The following is a 24,028-nucleotide window of genomic DNA, read 5'->3' on the forward strand; positions in this document are numbered from 1 at the left end:
CCTAACACTGTTACCCAGACGCGTGCTTCCGGTGACCAACAAACTACGACAGTAGGAGGTTTTATGACAACTTGAACGAAACGTTTTAATATTAGACGTATGACTACGTCAGTAATCTAACAGTCAGCGTCACACCTGCTGTCTGAAAACAACACGTCAGGTGAGTTTAATCCATGTAGTTATCTAATGTACTTATAAATCGTCGCTGCCACGAATGCACTTTGCATGCCATTGTGTTACATTATGTATTTAGAGTGACTTAATATTCGTGTGTGGGTGATGTAATATTTTGGCTTTAGTGATATGCAGGTTTAATTCGTTATAAGCATGTTAATGATTAGTCACCACTGTTTCATTTCTTCAGCTCTACTCACACTATGTATTTCTTATTTAATTGCTTTAAGATTAGAGTCTGAGCCTACGAGTGGACTATTAGCACTGCGAATAGCCCAACAAATAAGAAACTGGTTTCCAAGAATAGTGACAGAATCTCAGGTATTATTTGAGCCGAGCTTTTCTACTTTTTCTAACAAGAGGTCATTTTTGCTGTGTTAGATATTAGAGGGAAGGTTTTGCATTCCCAGTGAACGCAATTACACACAAATAAATGCTCTTTTGCACTGAAATAATCTTACGTATTACTGATGCAAATGTTTTTGCATGGAATCACTGTGGAACAAGTCTCCCCCACATGATAATAAATGCATTATTCCATTGATATTAGTTATAGATAGATGCACTGTTATGACAACAGTAACTATTTATCATAATTGCTATACTCTTATATCAATAATTGATTAGTATTTCATAGTCTGTTGAGACAGCACAGTGTATGAGTGTTTGATCTTTGCATGTTTTTCCCGGGCTTGAGTGTTTTTTTTTTTTTTCCCCTCCGGCTTACTCCCACTAGACAATAGGTTAAATAAAGACACTAAATTTGACCAAAGGTATGTATATGAGAGGGGATAGTTTGTCTATATGCACCCCAAGACTGGCAGGCGATCAGTCCAGAGTGTGCCCCACCCTTAAATCAGTGTTGTCAAAGTCCGGTTCTCGAGGGCCGGAGTCCTGCATGTTTTTGAGGTTTCCCACGTTCAACACAGCTGATTCATATTTAAGCTCATCAGCAAGCTCTGCATTAGCCTGATAATGAACTTGATCATTGAATCAGGTGTGTTGGAGTATATTAACCTCAAAAACATGTAGGACTCAGGCCCTCGAGGACCGGGTCTTGTCACATGTACCTTAAATGAACTAGAAAGAATATGCTCCAGCTCACCCACGACCCAAATTAAGACAAGACTTATGGAAAATGGGTCAACAGATGGTCTGTTGATTTCAACATTGTTGTAAAATATTTTTTTTCTTTTCTTCTTTGTTTCCCCCTTTGAGTGAAACTTAACAACTCTCATTCCAAAGCCATTATGTTTTCATCTGTGTTGCTGGCAGTTTCTCTTCCCTGGTTATAACAATATACCCAATATGCCTCACTTAACTAATTTCTCAATTGCCCTTTAAACTGTTACTGCCAGTTGTTTTAACTACCCTATATAGCTTTTGGCAAATTTGTCTGCTCTGGTCATGGTTGCTCAGCAGCATCCATTTAGAAACAAATGACAGCAGTGCTGTACAATGTCTGAGTTAGTTCAAAGTGAGCGTGATCATGTACTCAATGGCATTACTGTTGCAGAAGGATTCTCCTCATAAAAAGCCACCAAAAAGACGCAGGCCTCGTAGCCCAAGAGGAAACATGAATTTAAACGCCTTTGTGGTGCTTCCCAAAACAAGGTCTTTACAGTTCAGTGCCAGGTAAGTTCAGATTGCATCAATGATAAAACTTTAAAAAAACGTTATATGCCTTCCGTTCTTTACTTTCTTAGTTAAACGTTTAATGAATTTTGTGGCCAACATTATGACACTTTGCAGCTCAGCATGTTTGGTAGCACTTACTGTGAAATGTAGTCCAACGTCCATGTGTAGTTTTTCATTCGCCAGCCAGTAATTGACTGAATTGATGCTTGAGCTTGGTGCTACACTTATCCTGTGACTAATTGATGAAAATATTGATCAGCCATGGCAACAGGGATCTGTGCAGTGGATTGATCGAACATACTGATGAGAGCTTGGCTTGCTAATCTGATGGAGTGCGTCATTTGTATGATTGACTGTCATTGACTGGCTTCATAAAAGTGTTTTTGTGTGCGTGTGTGTGTGTTACTCGAGGAACCCACAAGACCTGCAGTTGGAGACGATGACTCTGGCCCAGCAGGGCAATGAGCTGGAAGAGAAACTGCAAAAGCTGAAAGAGAGTATGAGAAGAGAGAAAGGCGAGAGAGGGTGAGTATTTATGACTGAGCTCGTGTGGTGTAGAGGAGACCTGTAAAAGCCAGGAGAAGTGGGCAGGGACAGTTGGAAGTGTGACAGGAGACAAATAGAAGAAAAATATCAGAATAATAATTGAAATTAGTTGTCTTTAAATGGTGGCAGTTGTGAATCGGCATCATGAGTCTGTTAGGGTTAATCTTTATAAGGGGGTGTCATTTTGGAAAAATTATACTTATATTCCTATTTTTAATTAAATCATCTATTGAAAAGTATATACAGTATTTTATGGTACTTGTCCCGGGTACTCTACCTCTTGCCCTGTCAACTCGCCCGCAACCATAATGAGGATAAGCAGTATCGAAAATGAATGCATGAGTTATTACAGTAAATATAAAAAAGTCTACACACCCCTACCCTCCTAATTCACATGCCAGGCTTTTGTGATACAAAAACAGACCAAATGTAATTGTTTCAAAACCTTTTCTACCATTAGAGCATCTCTTGGGTAATACCTTTAAGCAATGAGATCCCTCTAATGCTGTGAAAGCGCTCTGCAGAGCTTGTGCTGGAAGATGGGACTACAAAAACGTCAGACAGGGCCGACTCGAACAGCTGAACTTTATTTGCGGTTCATCAGAGGCACTTCAAATTGTGGCAGCTGTGTGCTGACTCTCATTTAACACGAGTTTATTTATTTTATTTTTTCTCCATTTAGAAGAGCTGTTATTCATTTGGCAGCCTTTCCGAGTCAACATCTCATCATCGCCCTCTCTCTTTTTTTTTTTTTCATTTAACATGAATTTGAATGTGATTGGCTAATTCTGAACCCAGCCACATCCCCATAAGAATAGGTATGCGTGTAAAATTTAAAAGAATAATTGGCCTAAATGAGATGAGCATTATAAGACAGATTTTCTAAAGTAAAGTTTAAAGTTGTGGCTTGTGCGTGTTATTTAACTGCCTCGTTATGCAGTGAACATCTTCACATTTGTCGTTATTGACTGCAGTCCATGCAACCACATGTTTTTTCTTATTTTGATTTCACATAAAATAACAAGTACCAAACAAATGAAGGACAAGGAATCGTTAAGGGAAGTAATTTGTGATTGCCATGCAGGATAGGCCACAACAAAAGGAATCGACTAGAACCTAAAGACTGTAAGCACAGCGTGTCACAAAAATGTGTACACCGCTATTATTTTTGTAAATATTGTATATCTTTTCATGGGTGAAGAAATAACATGTTGGTGCAATATAAAGTACCAGTACACACTGGACAGTGGACACCTTGTTTAATGGTGTACATTTACTGTCACCTTACAATAACTCACAATAACAAGTCACAGTTCACAATAAAAGCCATTGCTGTTGAAACCTCTGGAAACAAAAGTGAATCTACATTTGTGAAAATGTGCTAATTGGATCCAATTAGCCATTTTCTTTCCCCATTGTCATTGTCACCCTAACGAGTCATGTTACTGTTCCCAAGTCTCAGATGCGTGAATGGGGAGGAGCTTTAATAAATTTGGTGTTATCGCTGTCACACTTAGTCAAACTTGTCACTGGAATTGTAATAAGGTGGCTCAAGGCAAACAACTCTCATCTCATCTCAAACAAATAACTAGATAAAGATAGCTTAAGCTATAAGATGATTGCCAACACCTTGAAGCTGAGATGTAGCACGGTGGCCAAGGCAAAAGAGCAGTTCCACTCAAAATACTGAAGGTACTGCCGTAATCAACCAGAGAAGTTTGATTAACTGCAGACAAGCAGACTAACAGATGGATTACTGGAACTATGTAGCCTGGTCTGATGAGTCCTAGAAAAGCTTTCTTGCTTCAGATCAAGCGTGTGTGATGGCAGCCAAGTGAGTCCAAAGACAATTGTGTCTTATGTTCAGTCAAGCATGGCAGTGGGAGTATTAGCGTCTGGGGCTGAATGATTGCTGAAGCTAAAGTTCGGTGAGGAACTATGAATGCCAACATTTATTATGACAATGGAGCAGAGCGTGCTCCCCTTTCATGGCCGCAGCAGCAGTATTACAACATGATAATGACCCCAAACACCTCCAAGATGACCAAAAGCATAAATGCTGTGATAATGGTGGCCCCAGAAAATATTGACACTATTGACACATTTGCAATTTTGTTGCCAGTGTTTTAGACATTCATGGCTGTGCGTTGGGTTATTTTGAGGAGATATTTACATGACATTTACACCGTTATACAAGATGTCTTCTGACTACATGGTAGTAAAATGCCATTTTTCTCCAGTGTTATCCAATACAAAAATATAAAATATTTAATATATAAAAATGTGAGGGATGTAACCACCTTTGTGAGATACTTTATACAGATTAGAACTAACTGAAACATGATGGCCACCTGTTGAGACTACATTAGTTTTTGCCTGTAAAATGAAAATAACATTATTATGACTAAATATGACGTGTTGGTGGGCTGTAATTAGAGGAGCTAAAGAGAGGGATCAGGGACTTAAGAGGCTTATAGTAAAGTGCAGTGAAATAGCCCATTTCACCAGTTGTGACACAAAATGCAATGAGTGGTTAGAGAGAAAGAAATCAGGCTGTAGATGAGAAGGTTGAAGAAGACCCCACTAACCAAACTTTATGATACATTGAGATATTATCCCTTTTTACATAACAGTTTCAGCACTTTTATACTCATGCTGCATTATTGCTGTATAAGTGGCGAAACACATTTGTAAGGAAAAGGTGGTTGGTAGTATAGTGGTTCACACAATTGACTTTTTTGCAAGTTGAATTTAGTATCAATTCCCACACAATGATTTCTTTTTTTTCTTTAAAAAAAAAACTGCCTTGTCATTGACTGCGACCAGTCTGCTTTTAAATCGAAGTCAGCTGGAATAGTCTGCATAACAGTGGAGGTCTAAACTCTATTCCTAATAAATGAGCTCTAAATCAATGTGGGGAAGAGGGCTGTGATGCAGCTACACAGATGATAAGCACATGAACGCAGTGTTTCCTGTCATGTTGAAATACTGCAACGTTTGCAGCTTCACTGGCCTCATGATGCATGGCGTGGGCACAGCTGCCTGTGCAAATTTGATACAACCCTGTATAAATCACAACATTTAATTTGTCTTGTGTTGTACTTATGTTCTGTGGTAACTTTTCAAACTTGACCGTATTAAACCAAGAATGCTTAGAATGTAATGGTTGCCTCACATTAGCTAAATTGGAAACGATTGATCCGATACAAGTTACCCAACATTTTTTGATAAAGAACTTAAATATCATGAAATGAAACTGCAATAGTTTATATAGCGTTTGTCAAAATTTACTAGTATTGTGTTTAAAATGAACTCCACCCCCATTAAGGCACCAACCATCAATCAACTAAATGTTCCTATGATCAAATCCATGTTTTTGTGACAAGTTCATAAAGTTCACCCTGATTTCATCGGACCTTAAGACATTTTCTGTACATGGTTTTGGAGAGCTGATGTATTTTTGTGACAAGTTTTGCCAGCAATTTCATATTTGACATTCCAGATGTAGCAATACATCAATGCATTAGTACTTTCCCGCATTCATCTTATCGGTTCTTTTCTGATTGGCAATGTACAAAATGTTCTGCTTTACGACAAGCGGGTTTCTGGGAATTAAATCTTTTCCGTTCCCTCTCTAAAGTATCCTCAGTACAATAGGAGTGCATCTTTGACAAGCCTTCCCTGCAACTCTTCAAGCTGTGATTAATACTCAAGCTGTGCGTGCTGTTGTGTATCTGTGTTATGCAGCACTTTGTTTTTCTCTGCTTGTCCCCAAGATCACACTGCTCCCAGAGTAGATGGATGGCTTATCCTTGTATTAGAGGCGGATTCAGTTATTCGGGCCCAAAGAATGGATGTACAAATTTAGTTTGCTGAGAGGAGGTGTGGCGTAATCGCTTTGTGATGACTACACAGGCAATAATAAAGTCAGTCTGATGGCTTGGGGCAAATGTAGTACATCCTTCTATGATTGGGCCTACCCAACTCCTAGCTTCAATGTGGCTGTGACTCTCGGCCTCGAAGGATTATAAATACTAGTAGCTGTCTACATTGTCTAAAATAACAATTCTTAGTATAAATGTAGTTTAGAGCAGTCGTACTCAACCTTGGTTGTCAGGGACCCCTATCCAGCCTGTTTTCTATATCTCTCTCAGCCGACACAGGTGATTCAATTTAAAATGATCAGCTAATCTGCAAGCTCTGCATGAAGTCTGATAACGATCCTCACCTGTGTTGGCTGAGGTAGACATGGTAAACAGACTGGATAGGGGCCCCAGAGGACTGGGGTTGAGAACTACTGGTTTAGAGCACATTTATTGTGCAAACAATCAAAATTTAAAACTCATGACTCGTGTGAGAACAAATAATTTTATAGTACTGATCTTATAGATATGTTATACTATATTAATATACTTTTTGCCTTCTATTTGCTGTTCAAAGTTCAATACACTCTTACAACACAGTTCCTGTCAGACAAATGTGAAAAGTGCTCAATCATCAAATTACTTAACCCATTTAATCCCAAATGTTTCCCAGACACTGTGATTGTCAGGCAACCAGGGTGTACCCCACCTGCTGCCCAAAGCCAGCTGAGATAGGCTCCAGCACCCCCCGCGACCCCTGTTAGGAGTAAGCGGTCAAGAAAATGGATGGATGGATTGATGGATGGGTTTCATAGGCATAAAAAATAAATAAAAAATCAGGTGTCATTGATAGCCCTCTAAAATAATCAATAATAGATATATAAATAAAATGAATTCATAGGTGAAAATGTATGTTTTATGTTATGTATATTGGGGCGAGTTGAGGAAGCCATCTTCTTCTCAAGGTGTACCCAGGAAGTAAACAGCTTTGGTCATGTGATAATCTATTGCAAACATGTGCAAATGCATACATTTCATCCAAGCAATGTATTTCTGACAATATTTACTGAAAACATTTTGAAAGATTACCCAGTAACATTTTTAGAGTCCTGTAAATTAAATTATTCTTGTCCATCACACATGTGACCAGTGGGTTGAAATGGGTTAATTTGGATTACATGTCAATCTTAGGTTAGCTTAGCGATTAGCATGACTTATCCATTTTTCCTCATAATCCTTTTGTGAGAACCACAGATAGATTCATATATGATAGATTAGCAATTGGCCCCTTGCGGCTGAAGCCAGTGGGCAACCATTTTGTTACCACTGCTACAACTTCAGTTCGTTTTTTGCTGAAAACATGATAATCATTGTGTTTTATGCTGGGATACCTGTATGCAGTAATGAGCCTCTCAAAGAATAAACGTCACAGGGGCATATTCACTAAGAATGCGCTGCGTCCGGTAATAGCGCGTAATATTGCACCACAACTGCACCCGCAGTCTGCGCCCAGTTACCCACCTATTCACTAAGTATATTGCTCTAATCATATACAGGCGCAAACACACACACAAAACTGACACCTTGGAGCAAATTTGCACCTGATTTACCACACATGGCAATGGATTTGCGGCAAGAACATGGTTGTTATAGTAACAGTTGCGAGAAAGATGACATTATCAGCGCCATTAAGCTGTACAGAGCAGAGAGGACAACAACAGCGTAATTCATTCATGCAGAAAATACAAATTATTGGTACGATCGTTTTTTAAAAATTGATTTTCTGAGGTTGGCGTGGGCGTACAGTATGCACCTGGCACGTAAGAATGATTGTAAAATGCCTCCCCGCCATTGCCGATCAGCCCTAAACTATTGTCCTAAACTAACACTGAAATATCCCCCTCTCTCTCTCTCTCTCTCTCTCTCTCTCTCTCTCTCTCTCTGCCCCTCTCTCTCTCTCTCTCTCTCTCTCTCTCTCTCTCTCTCTCTCTCTCTCTCTCTCTCTCTCTCTCTCTCTCTCTCTCTCTCTCTCTCCTCTCTGCATGATCTGCCGTGGATGTTGTGCTGCAAATGGCACACACTGCTGTCATGATTCCGGGATCGAGGTTGCGTCAGGTTAATACATGCTTTCCAAAAATGTTATTTGCGTCATGCAAACTCTGTGTGGCTATTTGCGCTGGCGTTAGTGAATTAGACGCTGTATATCAATGAGTCTCATTTGCATTGGGGTGGGCATATTTTGCGTCAAATGTATGTAAATGACCTAATTTACATATTTGCAAATAACACTGGTGCACCGTGACGCAATCCGTTTGGCCACGTACTTAGTGACGGATTTCCCCATCTGCGCATGTTTAGTGAATTAGGCGCTCCCTAATTGCTCCGTTTTTGCCGGTTAGCGCGGTGCAACGGTGCAAAGGCGATGCAAACCTTTAGTGAATAGGCCCCACAGTTTATCTTATTATCATGACTTTTCGTTTACATTTCAAAGCATGTTTTCCCCTGATGGGCTCTGCTTTCTTTCTGTTGTTCATGGTCCTCACAAAATGATGGCAGACAAATCTTTGATGCACACTCGGCGATATGTACAAGAGAAAATTTGGAATCGCATTCTTATCGATGAAATGTGCATGTGACGCTTCTCCCAGACTTATTGGTACAGGCGCATGCTCCACACCGGCATTTTTGCTGTAGAGACAGAAAGAAATGTGAAAATGCTGCAGAGAAATAATGTATGTATAAGTTCGGTGCACTTAGTGAGTGGCAACACAAGATAGCTCATCACTTTGTGTAAGTGGCATTGTTAGTCCATCATATATAAGCCCGTGGTGACTCTCAGAAGTGTATCTTATTAGCTGCTATGGAGGCTCTGCAACGTGATTAGCAGCTAGCTAGCAATGAGCTTTGGCTGGCTACCAGTGCAGCGTAGGTGGTACCGAGCTTCCCTCGACCTCCGACTGATGGGTGAATGGGAGGCTTTTTGGGTACTATATGGTGTAGATAAAGAGCTCTATAAGTGCAGTCCATTTATCATTACCGTTTACCCGCGATATGTGACGTGAGCAACTTGCGTGCGTCCAGCACACCTTCGGTGGTTGATTCTGAGTTTTGCTATTCACTGTGTTTTATTGAGGCACAAATTGCCTCGCTTTTCAGCAATTTTGAGAGGAAGCGAACTTGCCTTAAAAAGGCTTCAACCCTTCAAGTATGTTTTCACATTTTTTTGAAAAGAGAACTGTGGAAATTCTTCGGCTGATCTAAATACTGTAATGTGGAGAATTCTGGCAGACGTACTCACAGTGAAATCAATTTTTTTTTGTTTGAACTACTAGTGTATAATGTGTTAATAAGGCAGATAATATGTGAATGTGCCCTTTTCGCTTCATAGAGAAACTTTATTCTTATGTGTGGAAGCGTGTCTCGATGGTAAGTGAATCTGTCTGGATTAGATAATGAGATATTTACAAATGCAAAGTCCACGAAGATTTCCTGAAGGGACAACTTGTCACCCTGAACCAGCAGAGGTGTGCCTCTGCTGTCTCCCTTGGCGACAGTCAGTTGCCAGGCTGATGGCGCTAGGGTGATTACCTGACACCCACCGTCAGTGTCAGCACAACACACCAACAGAGTTCAGGCAGCTGGCAACTCTGTCGTCACATTTAAACACACATTCTTTCACACACACATATTGTTTGACTTTTTGTGACAGATTGCCAGCTCAACCAAAAATAAACAGCCTTCACAATAGCATAAATAATTCAATGCGATGAGCATGAATAACTCACATCTAAATGAAGAATCTTTTTTTTTTCATCTTTATGAAACTCTATTTGAATTTGTACTCCTGCTGCATTATATTTTGCCACAGAAACATACTTCTCCATGTTTTTAAACAGTCAATGAATTATGACATTTCTTATATTCAGCTCATAAAACAAAAGAAAACAAAACTAATAATAATTATTATTATTTTTAAAGTAATCCATCCAGCAATCAATCATATGTGAAACATTTTCTGTAAGCTATTCAAAATAATATAGATGTTGCAATGCTTTACAGGTATCAGTGTATGTTTGTGATTTTTGCACAGTAAGTTAAAGTTAAGTACCACTGATTGTCACGCCCATCTAAGTGGGGTGAAATTTGTACTCTGCATTTGACCCATCCAACAAGGGAGCGGTGAGCAGCAGCAGGGGCTTGCGCTCGGGAATCATTTTGTGATCTAACCACCCAATTCCACCCCATAATGCTGAGTGTCAAGCAGGGAGGCAAATGGGTCTAATTTTTATCGTCTTTAGTATGACCCGGCCGGGGATTGAACCCACAACCTCCCAGTCTCAGGGAGGGACACTCTACCATTAGCCACTGAGCTTGGTAGTATTGTGATAATTTAAATGTAACAGGATATAACGTCATTATAGTTTTAGAATCTCACATTGAATATTTTTTTCCCCTTGGGTTTGTTCCCTTTATTTATTTACTCTGCAGTGAAGTCCCTCAAGTTATATTTCATTTGTTACATTAGATCCAAGAATGTGAAGGTATGACTTTGAGTCCAATATCTTTATATATATAAAAAAAAAGGCTTTGTTCTGAATTGAACTGCTAAAATGGATTTTTCCTCCTTTCAGTATATAGCCTGTTGGTATCTGTGCCTGAAATAACATCAATGCATGTTTAGTTTACTGGTGGCAAGTGGATCAAACCACAGCTTGAAGTCAGAAATCAAACGAACTACGGGTACTAAGATTTATTGGCCAAACAATATGCTTTCGCAGTATGTCCAACTTCAATGAATTCAGTAGTGACAAAAGCAAGATGAAATGAACAAGTCTGTCCGTGAGTAAATTATACAACAGGACTGTAAATATGAGACGATGAAAAAAAACAAAAAAAACAAACAGTTGTGAGTCATAGGTCGGTGAACACAGGCGATGGTAGAGTTCTTATGAGGCTTACAAGAACTGATTAAACCGACGAGTTCCTTGGGGAAGCATGAGAGAACGTTTCACAAAGAAAGAATTTAAGAATCCAAATATCGATAGAGAGGTAGGTTACAGCTGTGATACTGTGAAATTCATTAATGCTTGTGCTTGTATGATATAATATCTAACTGAAATTACCAAATACAACTTGTTCTCTCTCTCCATTTAGGCAATCTGGAATTTTTCATCGGAAATCAGAACAATTAGTCTCAACAAGCAGCAGTGCTGTGACACAAGGCACCAAGAAAACCCAAAAGGTACCAATGTTCTATTCTATAACTAGATAGATGATACTACTGAATCAAGGAGAGTGTATTGTTACAAACAAACTGTTGCCTGTTTACAGCAATCGCCAGCAGGCAAGGTGAAGATCCGGGTGCTGAAGGATGAACCTGTAACAGGTAAGTCATCAGTCACAGTACAGGCTTAATTTCTGCTACTGTATTTTAGCCTATACATTCTTTCAAAAATCCTGGGTTTTTAAATTTCCAGGCACAACAAATCTTATTTCCAAGAAACTGACAAAACAGCAGAGTTGCTTCCACATCTTTTCTATTGTTTTCTATGCTACTGTAAATGCAAGTGTTAGCATCATACATGTGGTACTTCCTTTATTTTTTTCAACACTACTGTATTCCCATTTGAAATACTGCATACTGTCAATTACAAATGTTTTCCAAAATACAAAAATTTGTGAAACATCACAATCAGCATGTTATTTTTCTGATGATTAGAAATGCCTTATATTAGGAACATGACAAGATTGCCCAAAAATGAAAATCTGTCAAAATATTGCATGCGGATGGAATGGCCAATTCAACACACCAAGAATTAAAATTAAAATTAAAACATGCCTTGAAAAACCTGATTTCCATAGCGTAAATTGAACATTATTCCTGAGAAGAGCAGTGTGAGCAGTCTGTACTACTCATCAGTTGTTTTTTGTGTCTACTGTATTTATTTGTTATGGAGGAATTTAGAGGCATTTGAAATTTTTGAGGTGCTCATTCCATGCTTTGTTTTATTTTCTATGGCGGCCACTTGATAATATGTTGCTACTTATACTGTATTTTTAGTGTACACACTGTAGTTAAGCACCAAAAACAATGAGTGTTTACAGCTACCAATGTATGTAACACTACTGTAATAAATCTATTAACTTGTTTTATCATCAGATTAAAGGTTATATGCTGTATGTTTTAGTACTCTACTGGATTGCCAAATATTTGTTCACATGCCTCGACTTGTGTATAAACTTAATTCGTATCCCATTCTTAATCCATAAGGTTTAATATGACATCAGCCCACCCTTTGCAGAGAACAGTTTGGAGATGGCACCTTTGTTTTTCAACATATTATGGCCATCACATTTATCTGGACTGCAGAAATTCCTGACCTCAACGCAATAGAAAACCTCCAGGGTGTATTAGAGCAGAGACCGAGAAGCAGGCCAACATCAGCGTGTGACCTCATAAATGCGCTTCTGGAAGAATTGTCAAATATTTGCATAAATACACACTACTTAAGTATGTTGAAAGCGTTCCCAGGAGAGCTGAAGCTGTTTTAGCTGCAAATGGTAGACCGCTCTCATATGTATAAGCCCTATTGATTAAGAATGAGAAGTTAAGTCCAATGACTTGCATTATTTTATGGGCTATATATGACATAATTAATATTGCATACATGCTTGCATATCCCAGCAATGAGCCAAACACTTGAGGCCGGGTCTATGTACGGTGTACCGTATTTGATGACTACGTTTATATTGTCTGTCTCTGTCTCCCTAGCGCCACCTCATCTCCCTCTGTGTGAAACATGTTGTTGTCCTCAGACAGCATCATCAACAACAGAGCAAAGCAGGATAAGGGCATCAGTTTGTGGACAGGGAGACATCAGGACTGATCAGCAACAGGTATGCATAAATATGCAGACAGGATTTAAATAAAGTTTTGCGATACATATACATACGCGCACACACTTGAGGCTATTTTTTCTGGTATCCCACGGTTCCCAAGATCCCTTTGCTTGAAATAATTCATTGGGTTTTTTGGCCTCACTCTGAGGTATGCAGCATCCAGGTGGAACAGACCCAACTTGGTTCCTTTCCGTTGAAAACAGTATGAGACCAGAGTTCCCCAAAAGGTTTGAGCTCGAGACCTTATAAAGAACAATAATAATATAACAATAATAATATAATTCAAAAACTGAAATTGTCAGAAAAATATGATGCACGATGAGCGGTAAAATAGCTTCTAAATTTTTACTCTGATAAAAGGTGAAAAAAAACATGACCATTTGTTTGAGGAACACTGGCACAGACAAACACTCCGAGTTATATCGTCATACAGCCTTTTTGGTAATTTCAGAAGAAAGGAGAAAATGTCCCCACTTTTCAAATAGATCCTTATGCTGAAATTGCTCTTTACATACCGCATATACAGCACGTCTGCCTCTCAGACCCCTATTTTCTTTTTGTATTTTTTAATACTACAGATACACGGTTCCAGCTTATGACCTCTACCTCTCTAAATTCTAGTTGTTTTGTTCACTCCCATTCTTATATAAGATGTCCCTCCTGTCAAATAAATGCACTCTTTCTTTCTCTCTCTCTCTCTTGCATCTATACTTCACTCTGTGCCAAATATTAACACCTATTTTTTCTTTCCTTGTTCCTCCTTGTTCCCCATGTAAAATTGGATTCTATCCCTCCCTAGTGTCCCTTGGTTTTTTCTTCTTTGTTTCACTGTTATTATGACTTCATCGTTCAAATCTATTCTAATGAAGTTGTATTTCTACTGCTAACAGTTTAGCTGGGTCAACTGACCTTTTAGTTTTTCATATTAAGTTTATACATAATGTGCACACACATTAATCAATAGCCAAGACATGACGAGGTGCTTGTGCCAGATTTAGCAGAACACTATTCTTTCCATCTGTGACCTCTGAGAACTTTATTTTGAACTCAGTCTAAACCCAATACAATGTAGCAGGAGAGATGATGCACTGTAACTCGACTCACCCACAGTGAGGTCAAATGTAATGTGGTACTTTACTTGATAGTGCAATTGACGTTGAAGCACATTTATGGGCTATATTTCTGTAGTACCCTTTGTGATGGGCAAACATTATAGTGAACTAGGACGAACATAGTTCAAGAAAATGTGTGTGAATGTCCTGTTTATGACACACGTGTGAGACTCTTAATACTATTTTACCTTATAATTATGTAAACTTACGTTTAATGGCAAAGTGCTCTCCAATTGGTTTTCAACGTCACTTTAACTCATAAGTCAAGGTTTATTGAAAAGTACTAGAACTAGAATCGACCTATTGACCACTCCATTAATTTTCATACTACAGTCAAATATTTAATTTATTGTGTGACTCAGTTGCAATTTGAATGTGATCAAACAAAATGTGTGTATCAGTAATCACACAGAAGTGTGTAGTCGAGGATGGACTGAATCATCCAACAATGTCAAGGCGCTTGTTGCTACACGGTGAGATTATGAAAAGAAATAATTTGTACTACTACTTTACGACGTCCAGAATTCTGTGCCTGAGGTAACAGGCTCACTGTCATCACCACCGCCCAATAGCCCCACTCCTCATTACTAGCGGACCACACTTGAGAAACATAACGCGCACACACAGATGCTTAACTCTGTGCAGTATTCCAGACCTATTCAGGAAAAAAAAGGGAACTAATTTCCTCCAGCATAGCAAAGAAGAGTGTAGTGATATGCTGCTTGTTGCCTGATAGTATGCCTCTTGCCGGGAGAGTGGCTGTAATTTATCCCCAGGCGTAAGAGGGGAAATAAGGGCCAGCTTTATGGCGCCATTAGAAGGCAATGCACACTTGTGTAGTCCAGATTTTACTTGTTTTTGTGAAACACACACAGATACACATATGGAGGTGTATATAATATAAGGAACATACTGTGTTCAACACAAATGTGTACACCCTCTTTTTTTCCATTTAAGATTATCTATTTCCCAGTGAAAGAAAGAAAAAAAGCTGGATTTTGATTACTATTAAACTCACCTGAGTTTGAATTCTTCTGAATTAAAATTGGTTTAATCCAAAATATAACTTTTCTAAAAATTAATTGTTGTTAAATTAATGGCCCCTATTTATCAACAGTGCAGGTCTAGCGCACTGTGCAGCCCAACAGTGCGCATGAGGGAGTGTTCTTTCTTTTGCTATTTTTGTAGAAAGGGGCGTTTGCAACGTTGTTGGAGTGAACACAATTGAATTAAATTACTTGCTGGCCAATGAAAGCAGATCCATTCGTTCAGCACACTAGATGCACAGTCTTTGACATTGCCGAAGCAGAAATAGAAATATACTCTCTGGAGTCCATGTAGAAGATTGAAACGTACAAAGTACATTTCTCAGGAACTTCAAGAAGTCCTCCACTTGCGGATGATATGTATAATCGGCTAGGTCAATTACAGATCGCCGCTGTGAAGTGGGCACTTGGAGACTGAAAAAATATATAAAGGACAGTACAGCAATCAGAACAAATTCTTTTGATTAAAGTAGGCGTGTCTACTTGATTGCTAAAAATGTGTTTCTTTGCAATTAAAGCTGTTAAAACCCTTTATATCACCCTAATTTAGTGAATACCTGATAAAACAGATGAAACATCTCTATTAGTCTTCCTTGCTCTTGACCTTGCCTCAGGGCTATGTCACTGTAGAATGTGATAAGAACCATTCCCTGCTTGATAACAGCATATTTTTATCCAAAATGATCTTCTCAAGATGCACACATATGGTAATTAACCCATTCCAATTTCTCTATCTCACACACAGCCTGCTAGACTCTGTTATACCATTTAACTTCTGTCAGTTTGTTTGGGTTTACAAGAAGGGAAAACCAATCTAACTTTATGACAAGACACTAGATTGTTTAAACCTTGTAACTACAATCAACACAGATAACAATCTCTGAAATTGAAAATAATGGTGGGACATTTTCCTGTGAGATAACCGTGCTAACTATTCACCCAAGGATGCAAGTTATTTTACCAGGCTGGTGAGGTATGCTCAGGAAAGGCTTTTGAACCCTTGGGGATTTACGCCACCTGTTCGTGTGCAGCCCCCTCACTCTTACTACCTCTTTTCCATTGTTCATGCTCATAGGATAGCATAAGAAAGCTAATTGGAATACATGAATGTCTGTTCTTAGGCATCCATTTAAACACATACGTTGTGAACACACAAAAGACATTAGTGTGCATTCTAAACGTGGTTTGCTAGAGTTTAGTAGTTTACCTAAGGGGGGCACTAATGCTCCATGTCATTCGCTTTCAGGTTTTCCTCTCTGGTCTGATTAGCCAAAACAAGAATAATTACCCCTGCTTAGACCCACTCTTAAATGATGGATCGTAAACAAAAAAGAAAATGGCCTCTAAACAGCAATTATGCTCTTCTATTTAAACTTATAACATAGCTCTTAAGACAAAATGACATTTTAAAATATGTTATCCATGAATTTTCAAATGTACAGTACTACTTTGCAAAAAAAAAAAAAAATTGTAAAAAAATTCTGTATTTCTTTATGAAGATGTCAAATATTTTTAAACCAGTATTGCTTTTGTTGTGCTGCTGCTTATATTATTCAATTCATGTCTGACTTCTCAGCAAAGTCCTTTGAGCCAGCTTGAATTTGGGTCTGTCATGTGTGTTTATACCGTAAATATTTCTTGCAAAGTAGGGAAGGAAGATTATATAATACTCAAACAAAAAGGTGGTTGAAGACAGGCTGAAACAGCTCACCAAAGTTTAAGAGATCAGAGTTAAGCATCGGATTGAAATAACTTGTCTACACCATGTGGCAACGTTTTGCTAAATTTTTGTTCATTTTAAATTGTATGTTAACTGCTCGGCTGGGTCAACCCATGCCTTTGGCGGCAGTTCAAATCTTTTTTAAATATGCAAGTTGGGCTTGTCATTTGATTTGCTTTGTTACGTTGAGGTGGATGCTCACTTCAGTTTGAAGCACACACATCCATACCCTTATTCAATCACGTTCAGCTGTGTACTTTGGCAGGATGCAAAGGCTAGGGGATTAAACACATGCAGCTGACGCATGCATCTCTCGGTCCTCGGCTAATCCTGTTTTATTTGTGTTGGAAAGAATGTGAGAGAAAAGGACAGAGAATAAGCGACAGGTTGACAAATAGAATATTAATTTCATTAGAATTGTGTACTGAGCCTTCACATTCACATTTAAAGTATTCTAATTGATTTACCACTGGACTCCACTTTCTCTCCAACCCCAGCGGCCCTTCAACCTGTGGAGCAATGCTGGTAGAACGTAATGTTTTCCAAAGGCAAACTCTTGATATGATGCTGAGCATCATCTTCATTAGTCGACCATTCTAACATTGGCTGAGTGCAACCTATCTAGTTAAAGTGTTGTATAGTTTTCACAATTATGCTGCATCTCAGTTTCAGAGTGTTGTTTGTCAGTCTTATTGTAGCCAAGGCCATCAATAAGTAGAGAAACAATTATTATTTTCAGATCCTTAGTGAGTTCTTTGTCATGAGGTGACATTTTGAGCCTCCAATGAGTGTATGAGAGTGATAGCACCAAATTTCACACACCTGCTTCCCATTCACACCCGAGACACTGTATCACTCATGAGTCACATGAGGGAGGGGCAATGGGTAGTTGGAAATTACTCGGACATTATCACATAGTGGTATACTCATCTTTGCGGCCAACACTTTTTACATGAATGACTGCGTTTGTGCCCATCCCTGCGACAGAAAATAATGGAAATAAGATTTGGAATTAAGTTGTATTTATTTCATAGTGATGACGGTTTATTTTTTTTCATGCATTGGCCATTTTGGATGGCTTTTCTAAAATTACTTTTTATACAGCTAAAACATGTTCTTGCAGCTCACCTTACAGGCCCGACCGAGATGCTGAGAACCCCAAAAAGATATACAATATATGTTATATATATAAAACAATTGAACATAAATCCAAAATATTTTTAAAAGTGCATTCAGACATTGACCACTGAAATCTTCATAAACTATAAAGCAAGTTAATTTTGACAAGATGATTAATTAATTGACATTTCACTGAATCAGGGATGTTTGAATACTTTTGCAAACAACCGTTTGGCAACTCCACAATAAAATGGATGCAAGTTTTAGATTCACTTGTGAAAAAAGGTGCAGATATAGTAATGAAGAGCTTTTGATACTGGAGTAGTCCTTCACCTTTCCTTTTTATATATTCTGTCCACAAGCTGAAAATCACCACATTAATTAAAAGAAGCTCCTTGATCTAGCTTAAACTGTAATGGCGACTGGGACAAACCCTTTTCCACCGCGCTGCCAGTAGTTGGCCTTCCATATTTAAATTGTAGTGTCCATGTTTTCAGGGTTCTTTTTGACACCTTCAAGGACAGGATAACAGTCTTCATATTGGTTAACCTCAGCAGCGCATGTGGTCAGTTGTTATTAAAGGAACAGAAAAATGAGTTTAGCCTGTGGTACAGAGAAGCTCAATCAGTATTCATACAGCGTGAGTCCCACTTTCTCACCCATATACGTATAGAGCAGGGGTGTCAAACATAAGGCCCGGGGGCCGGATCAGGCCCGCAATGGGGTTTTATCCGGCCCGCGAGATAGTTTTGTAAAGTAAAAAAAAAAAAAAAAAGTAATGTCGGCCCAATTAATCAGCCGGCCACAATCAAAGCTTATAAATTCAGAATTACACAAGTAAGTCTCAGTTGAGCAATGCAACTTGTACATGGAATTGCTCTGAATGTCGTTATTTTAAACACAATTTAAAGTTAGTTTGTTTAAAAAATAAAAAACATGAATCAAACACAAACATGCTGAATAAGACACACATTCAACTACACGTATGATAAGGATTAACGTCCTTATAACTTCATTAACGGCACCCGACACACAATGCATTCAGTGAACAATATACAGGTTTATGCAAAATCGGGAGATATAACACGCCTGGAAGTTGGAACTCATACGGGCAAAGTGTTGCCGCGTCCATTTGCATTCTTGTTATTTTTTTGGGACAATATTTGTACAGATGCGCCCCGCAATTTAGGGCTGGCCCACAAATAGCGAAAATCTGCATGTCATTGACGGCAATGTTTTAAAAATTATGTACAATTTTACCGATCCGGCCCACTTGCGAATATATTTTCCTCCATGTGGCCCCTGAGCTAATATGAGTTTGACACCCCTGGTATAGAGATACCTGAGCTGTTTTGTATATGTGGAGCTCATTGTTGTGTTGCTATTCGTTGGAATGTAAAGTTCATGTTTGTGATGTGTATTTTTCATGTCTGAAACTATTAACTCAACTACAAATCCACCAAGTTAGCTTCACTAGTAGCCTCACTCTTCCTCCACCATTCCTCTCATTCATTCGCGTACAGTATATTCTGTCTTCTGATAACCTTAATTCGTCTCCTTTCCAGCACATGCTTCCACCTTTCCAAATGTTCCTGCACCATCTTCCTGCTTTCTTTGCAGATCACGATGTCAACCACAAAACACAATGGTCCATGGGGATTCCATATGATCGCCATCTGTCAGCCTGTCCACCACTATTGCAAAAAGAAATGGGCTTAGAGTTGATCCCTGATGCAGTCCTATTTCCACCTTAAACTCCTTTGTCACATCGACAGCACACCTCACTACTGATGTGCTACCCTCATACATGTCCTGTACTATTCTAACATATTTCTCTGCTACTGCAGACTTTCTCATGCAGTATCGGAGTTGCTCTCTGGGTACACTGCCATAGGCTTTCTCGATATCGACAAAGCACCTTCTGACCGCCTCTGCACTTCCTCCATCAATGCCCCCAAGGCAAATAATACATTTGTAGTACTCCTACGCATGACACCATACTGCTGTTCACAAATACTGCATTTTGTCCCGAGTCTAGCTTTCCATAACTTCATTGTGTGGCTTATAAATCCTCTGTTGTCCCTGTAACTCTGCACACCGCCCTTGTTCTTGAAAATGGTCACCAGCACACTATTCCTCTATTCCGCAGGCATCTTCTCATCCTCTAAAATTATATTAAACAACCTAGTCTTGTAGGTCACCCAATATTCTTGCGTTTTCTCGAAAAAGCGTTGATTACAGCCATGTACATCTTCTGGTAAAGTCTACCACCATCTGACCATCCATGTTCCTTTCCTTGATACCAGATATAGCCATCAATTCTTCACCAGTGTATTCTTCACCAACATGTATACATTACAATATGCACAAAATCAGAGTCTCTCGCCTCCAGATTGCTCAGAACTACTTCATCTAGTTTCTTCCAGAATTTGTCTTTCTCTTCTAGTTCGCATCATTCCTGTGGCACATAACCACGGATTATATTAATACCCTTAATTTCAAGTTTCAGCCTCATAAATCCATCTGACACTTTTCACTTTCAGGCCATTCTTAATTCTTTCTTTAATGTACACCCCTATCCAAAGGCAAAGGCAGTACACAGTGATACCTATTAGAATTGGTGATTCTTCTTCAGGAAACATTTTTGTGACTAATTCAATTTCTATTCATGTTTTACAATACTGTTATAGTAGTAGATTAGAGAAGATTAGCATGAATCACATTTTAGCATGCTTTTTAATTTGTGCTTCTCCCCTTTCTTTTTTTGTGATGATTGCAGATGTTTACTGGAAATTATGGAGAAAAGACAAGAACGGAAATTATTAATAAGGAACACTATAAGGATAGTAAAAGGGATTTCGCCAATTCTCTTCTAAGTGGAGAGTATGATGAGGAGGAATCAGCTCGATCATTCCAGGAGGCTCTCAAGGACTGGAGAAACCAAAGAGATGATGGTGCTGCAGAACCTGTAACAATATGTACTCAAACAGGTGAGGAATAATGCAAGACCATTGGAATCATCAGAACCTTTAAAGCTTTGTCATTTAAAGTAACAAATGATAACAGTGCAAGTTTTACGAAACAACATGCTCTTACTGTAACCCAGTGCTTCTCAAATAGTGGGGCGGGCCCAGGGGGGCGCGAGGCTTCATCAAGGGGGGTGCGTTTGACCTCGGAGAACATGCATTTTTATTTTTATTTATTTATTTTTACTGTCTTAGAATAAAGTGCAATTCCACATCCACTACATTAGGGGGCAGTCTCATTGGCAGAGTGTGCGCACGGAGCATTCGCTCGGTGGTGTAGGGTTTTGTTTGCACTGAGCACACAGAGTATAAGTATGAAGTGTAGGCACAAAGTGTAGCAGACCCAGACCCAGACCCAGACTGAGATAAAGAGACAAACGAAAGTCACCCAAAAGCTAAGACGAGCAAATATTACAAAGCGAATGGGGGTCGAGATGCTTTCTTCTTCCTAGGGGGGGCATGACAGAAAATAATTGAGAAGCACTACTGGAACCCCCTATCCCAAGCTACTTTGACATTATGGCAAAATATTTTCAGCAGTCCTGTCCTGCCCACATTCACGTGACAACCCCACTTTCCTCCTCCTGTACCATTTTCACAAAGTCCCGAGTGTTCCTGCTGCCCCTTCCTTGCCTCTACGCAGATGTGTTAAGGCCTTCCAGAAAGTGCTTACCACTGCAGTACGAGAAATAATCCATGGCGGTTGCATATTGCGATAATGAGAGAAGTGCTATGGGTGGCTGTACTCCACTCCACAGCACTCATTCCCCTCAGCCATGTGTATGTGTATCTGTACAAGCTGCCTTCCATCTCAGATTGGGTCTGTGTGTGCAGCAGAGCTTATGTCTGCATATTTATGTATGTGCTATTAGTTGTGTTATTCCAGTTTCTGTGTGTCTCGGTGTGCCACCCCACCCCCACCCCTTGTTTTCTCTGCCTTACCACTTGGACAGAATTTTTCCCTCTGCCTCTCTGCTCTACTCTGCAAATTACTGCCAGCCCCTTCAGCCCTAATTATTTCTGTCAAGCCACTGGCACACAGGTCCACTTTAAAGCTGCCACTGTGGACTTCTAAAGTGTTGAGAGCAATCATAACGTTTTTCTTTCTTTTCTCGGCCTTTCTTTTTTTCATGCGGTTCTAATGTTTCTGTTGTATTGCGTATATCTTTTTGTTACTCGGCATGAGCCTGACTGCTGCCTGCCTGTGTTTTGTCACTTTAGGTATCAATGAAAAGGTGTTTTCTCATTTCTAGAGAAGGTGTTGCACATCCTGCTTTGTTTTTAACTTCGTCTGACACATTCTGGGCTTTGTTTTACTCTCTCTGCAACCCAACTTCATTTTTGTATATTCTCCCCCAGTATCAGTGTCAGGTACAGCAACCCAAGCTGACTTCCCTCCTGAGAGAAGCCATAAAGGAGAAGGAGAAAGATGGGAAGACAGCAAGGTACCCATCAAGGTGGAATTCCCTGAAAGCAGTCTTACCTATATGGACAGGTTGTTTCTCAAGAGGTACCGCAGGTACAGATTCCTTCACATGCAACACTTTAGTTTGAAATGTAGTATTATTTAATATTTCAGTGTTTGTGTTTTTATGTCATTCAATTATACTTGGAATATAATGCATATATAGGAAGGGTGTGTATGTACAGTAGGCCTATCTCGATATAAGTGGAAAAATACGGTTGGATTCAATTTGATGCACAAATATATATTTTAAATCAAAACAGATTTTCTGAGCAAAGCACAAGAAACAATGTCGAAAACAAACACTGACTGGCCAAACAATCTTACTAGTACGGTTTCTATAAACATTAACAGTCAAACCTTTGGACACACTTCCTCATGCTATTGAATGAAAAACTGTGTCCAAAGTTTTGACTGGTATTTTTTCTATATAAATAACATATATTATCAGTTGCTTATGTGTTACTGTAACAGGTAAACTGCATGAACAGTGATGGAGTCCAAAGACTATAGAAAAAAGCGGACTAACATCAGCCACTGCAAGACTACATAGGTAATGGAATTCCAGATGATCTTAAAAGCCCAGCTGAATACAATTTATAAGTCCCACATGTTTGGGGAAAAGATGACCTCTGATTAGCCAGCATCAACAGCTTCATCTGACAAATGAACGTGATTTCATTTTGTGTAACAAAAGCGTGTGTGTGTTGGCTTCAACATAAGTTATTTAAAATAAATCTTGCAACAGTTGAATTCTTGAATATCTGTGCCTTTATTTATGTATTTATTTATTTATTTATTTTCACATGAATACCCTCTCCTGTCAGTGCCTCCGCTTTTCCTGCCTCTCAGTCTACGCATGCCTTTGGTTCACAAAGCATTCTCTCAGCACACATTGTGCTGTTGACTTTCTGAGTGCTTGGCTTCAGCAGGTCCCATAATTACAGCCCTTTATTTAAGCGGCACCTCTCGGACTGAGTAGCCCACCGGAGACCGGGCCAGAGGGGATGAGAGGTAGAGTGCACTTTTAGGGCCCACTGACCGCCTGAGCAGGACCGCTTTAAGTCCCCTGCTGCAGCAGCCTTTAAGTGAGGAACAGAGCAGGGAGCCAATCTAAGTGCAATAAGCCTGCAGCCATGATGGCGACAGAGCTTAATGAAGAGACAGAGGGACTGGCTGGCTGGCTGGCAGGAAGAAAGAGTGAGAGGCTGAATTTTAACAAGTTTGAGAGTGAAGGGAGGATGGAGTGTGAGCTGTTTTATAGAACTCACTAAGGGGAGAGGTGTATTAGAGTCGTAAACATCACCAGTCCTGTGACTGGGGGGGTTGTCAGGCTGATTACCTGAATTCTCTGGGCGTGGTGAGTGAGCGCCTCCTTCCATCAATGCCAAAGTCAAAGTATGTGTGATTAAGGCACTG

The 24,028-nt window shown here is 39.4% G+C and overlaps 1 protein-coding gene across 2 annotated transcripts; it reads left to right on the plus strand.

The window, feature by feature from the left end:
• On the plus strand, positions 1-23,362 carry zbbx (zinc finger, B-box domain containing). Of its 2 annotated transcripts, none has more exons than XM_077540519.1 (9): positions 1-160; positions 1,691-1,809; positions 2,224-2,337; positions 11,376-11,463; positions 11,553-11,607; positions 12,994-13,118; positions 20,898-21,108; positions 22,504-22,663; positions 23,084-23,362. In XM_077540519.1, exons 2-9 carry the CDS (start codon positions 1,751-1,753, stop codon positions 23,085-23,087), a joined length of 816 nt encoding a protein of 271 aa, XP_077396645.1. In that variant the 5' UTR covers positions 1-160; positions 1,691-1,750; the 3' UTR covers positions 23,088-23,362. The 2 variants fall into 2 exon arrangements, with proteins under 2 accessions (XP_077396645.1, XP_077396644.1); XM_077540518.1 differs by lacking the exon at positions 1-160 and adding an exon at positions 316-495.
• Positions 23,363-24,028: the final 666 nt, after the last annotated feature.

This window comes from Festucalex cinctus, chromosome 13, assembly GCF_051991245.1.
Source record: "Festucalex cinctus isolate MCC-2025b chromosome 13, RoL_Fcin_1.0, whole genome shotgun sequence".
Taxonomy (NCBI): domain Eukaryota; kingdom Metazoa; phylum Chordata; class Actinopteri; order Syngnathiformes; family Syngnathidae; genus Festucalex; species Festucalex cinctus.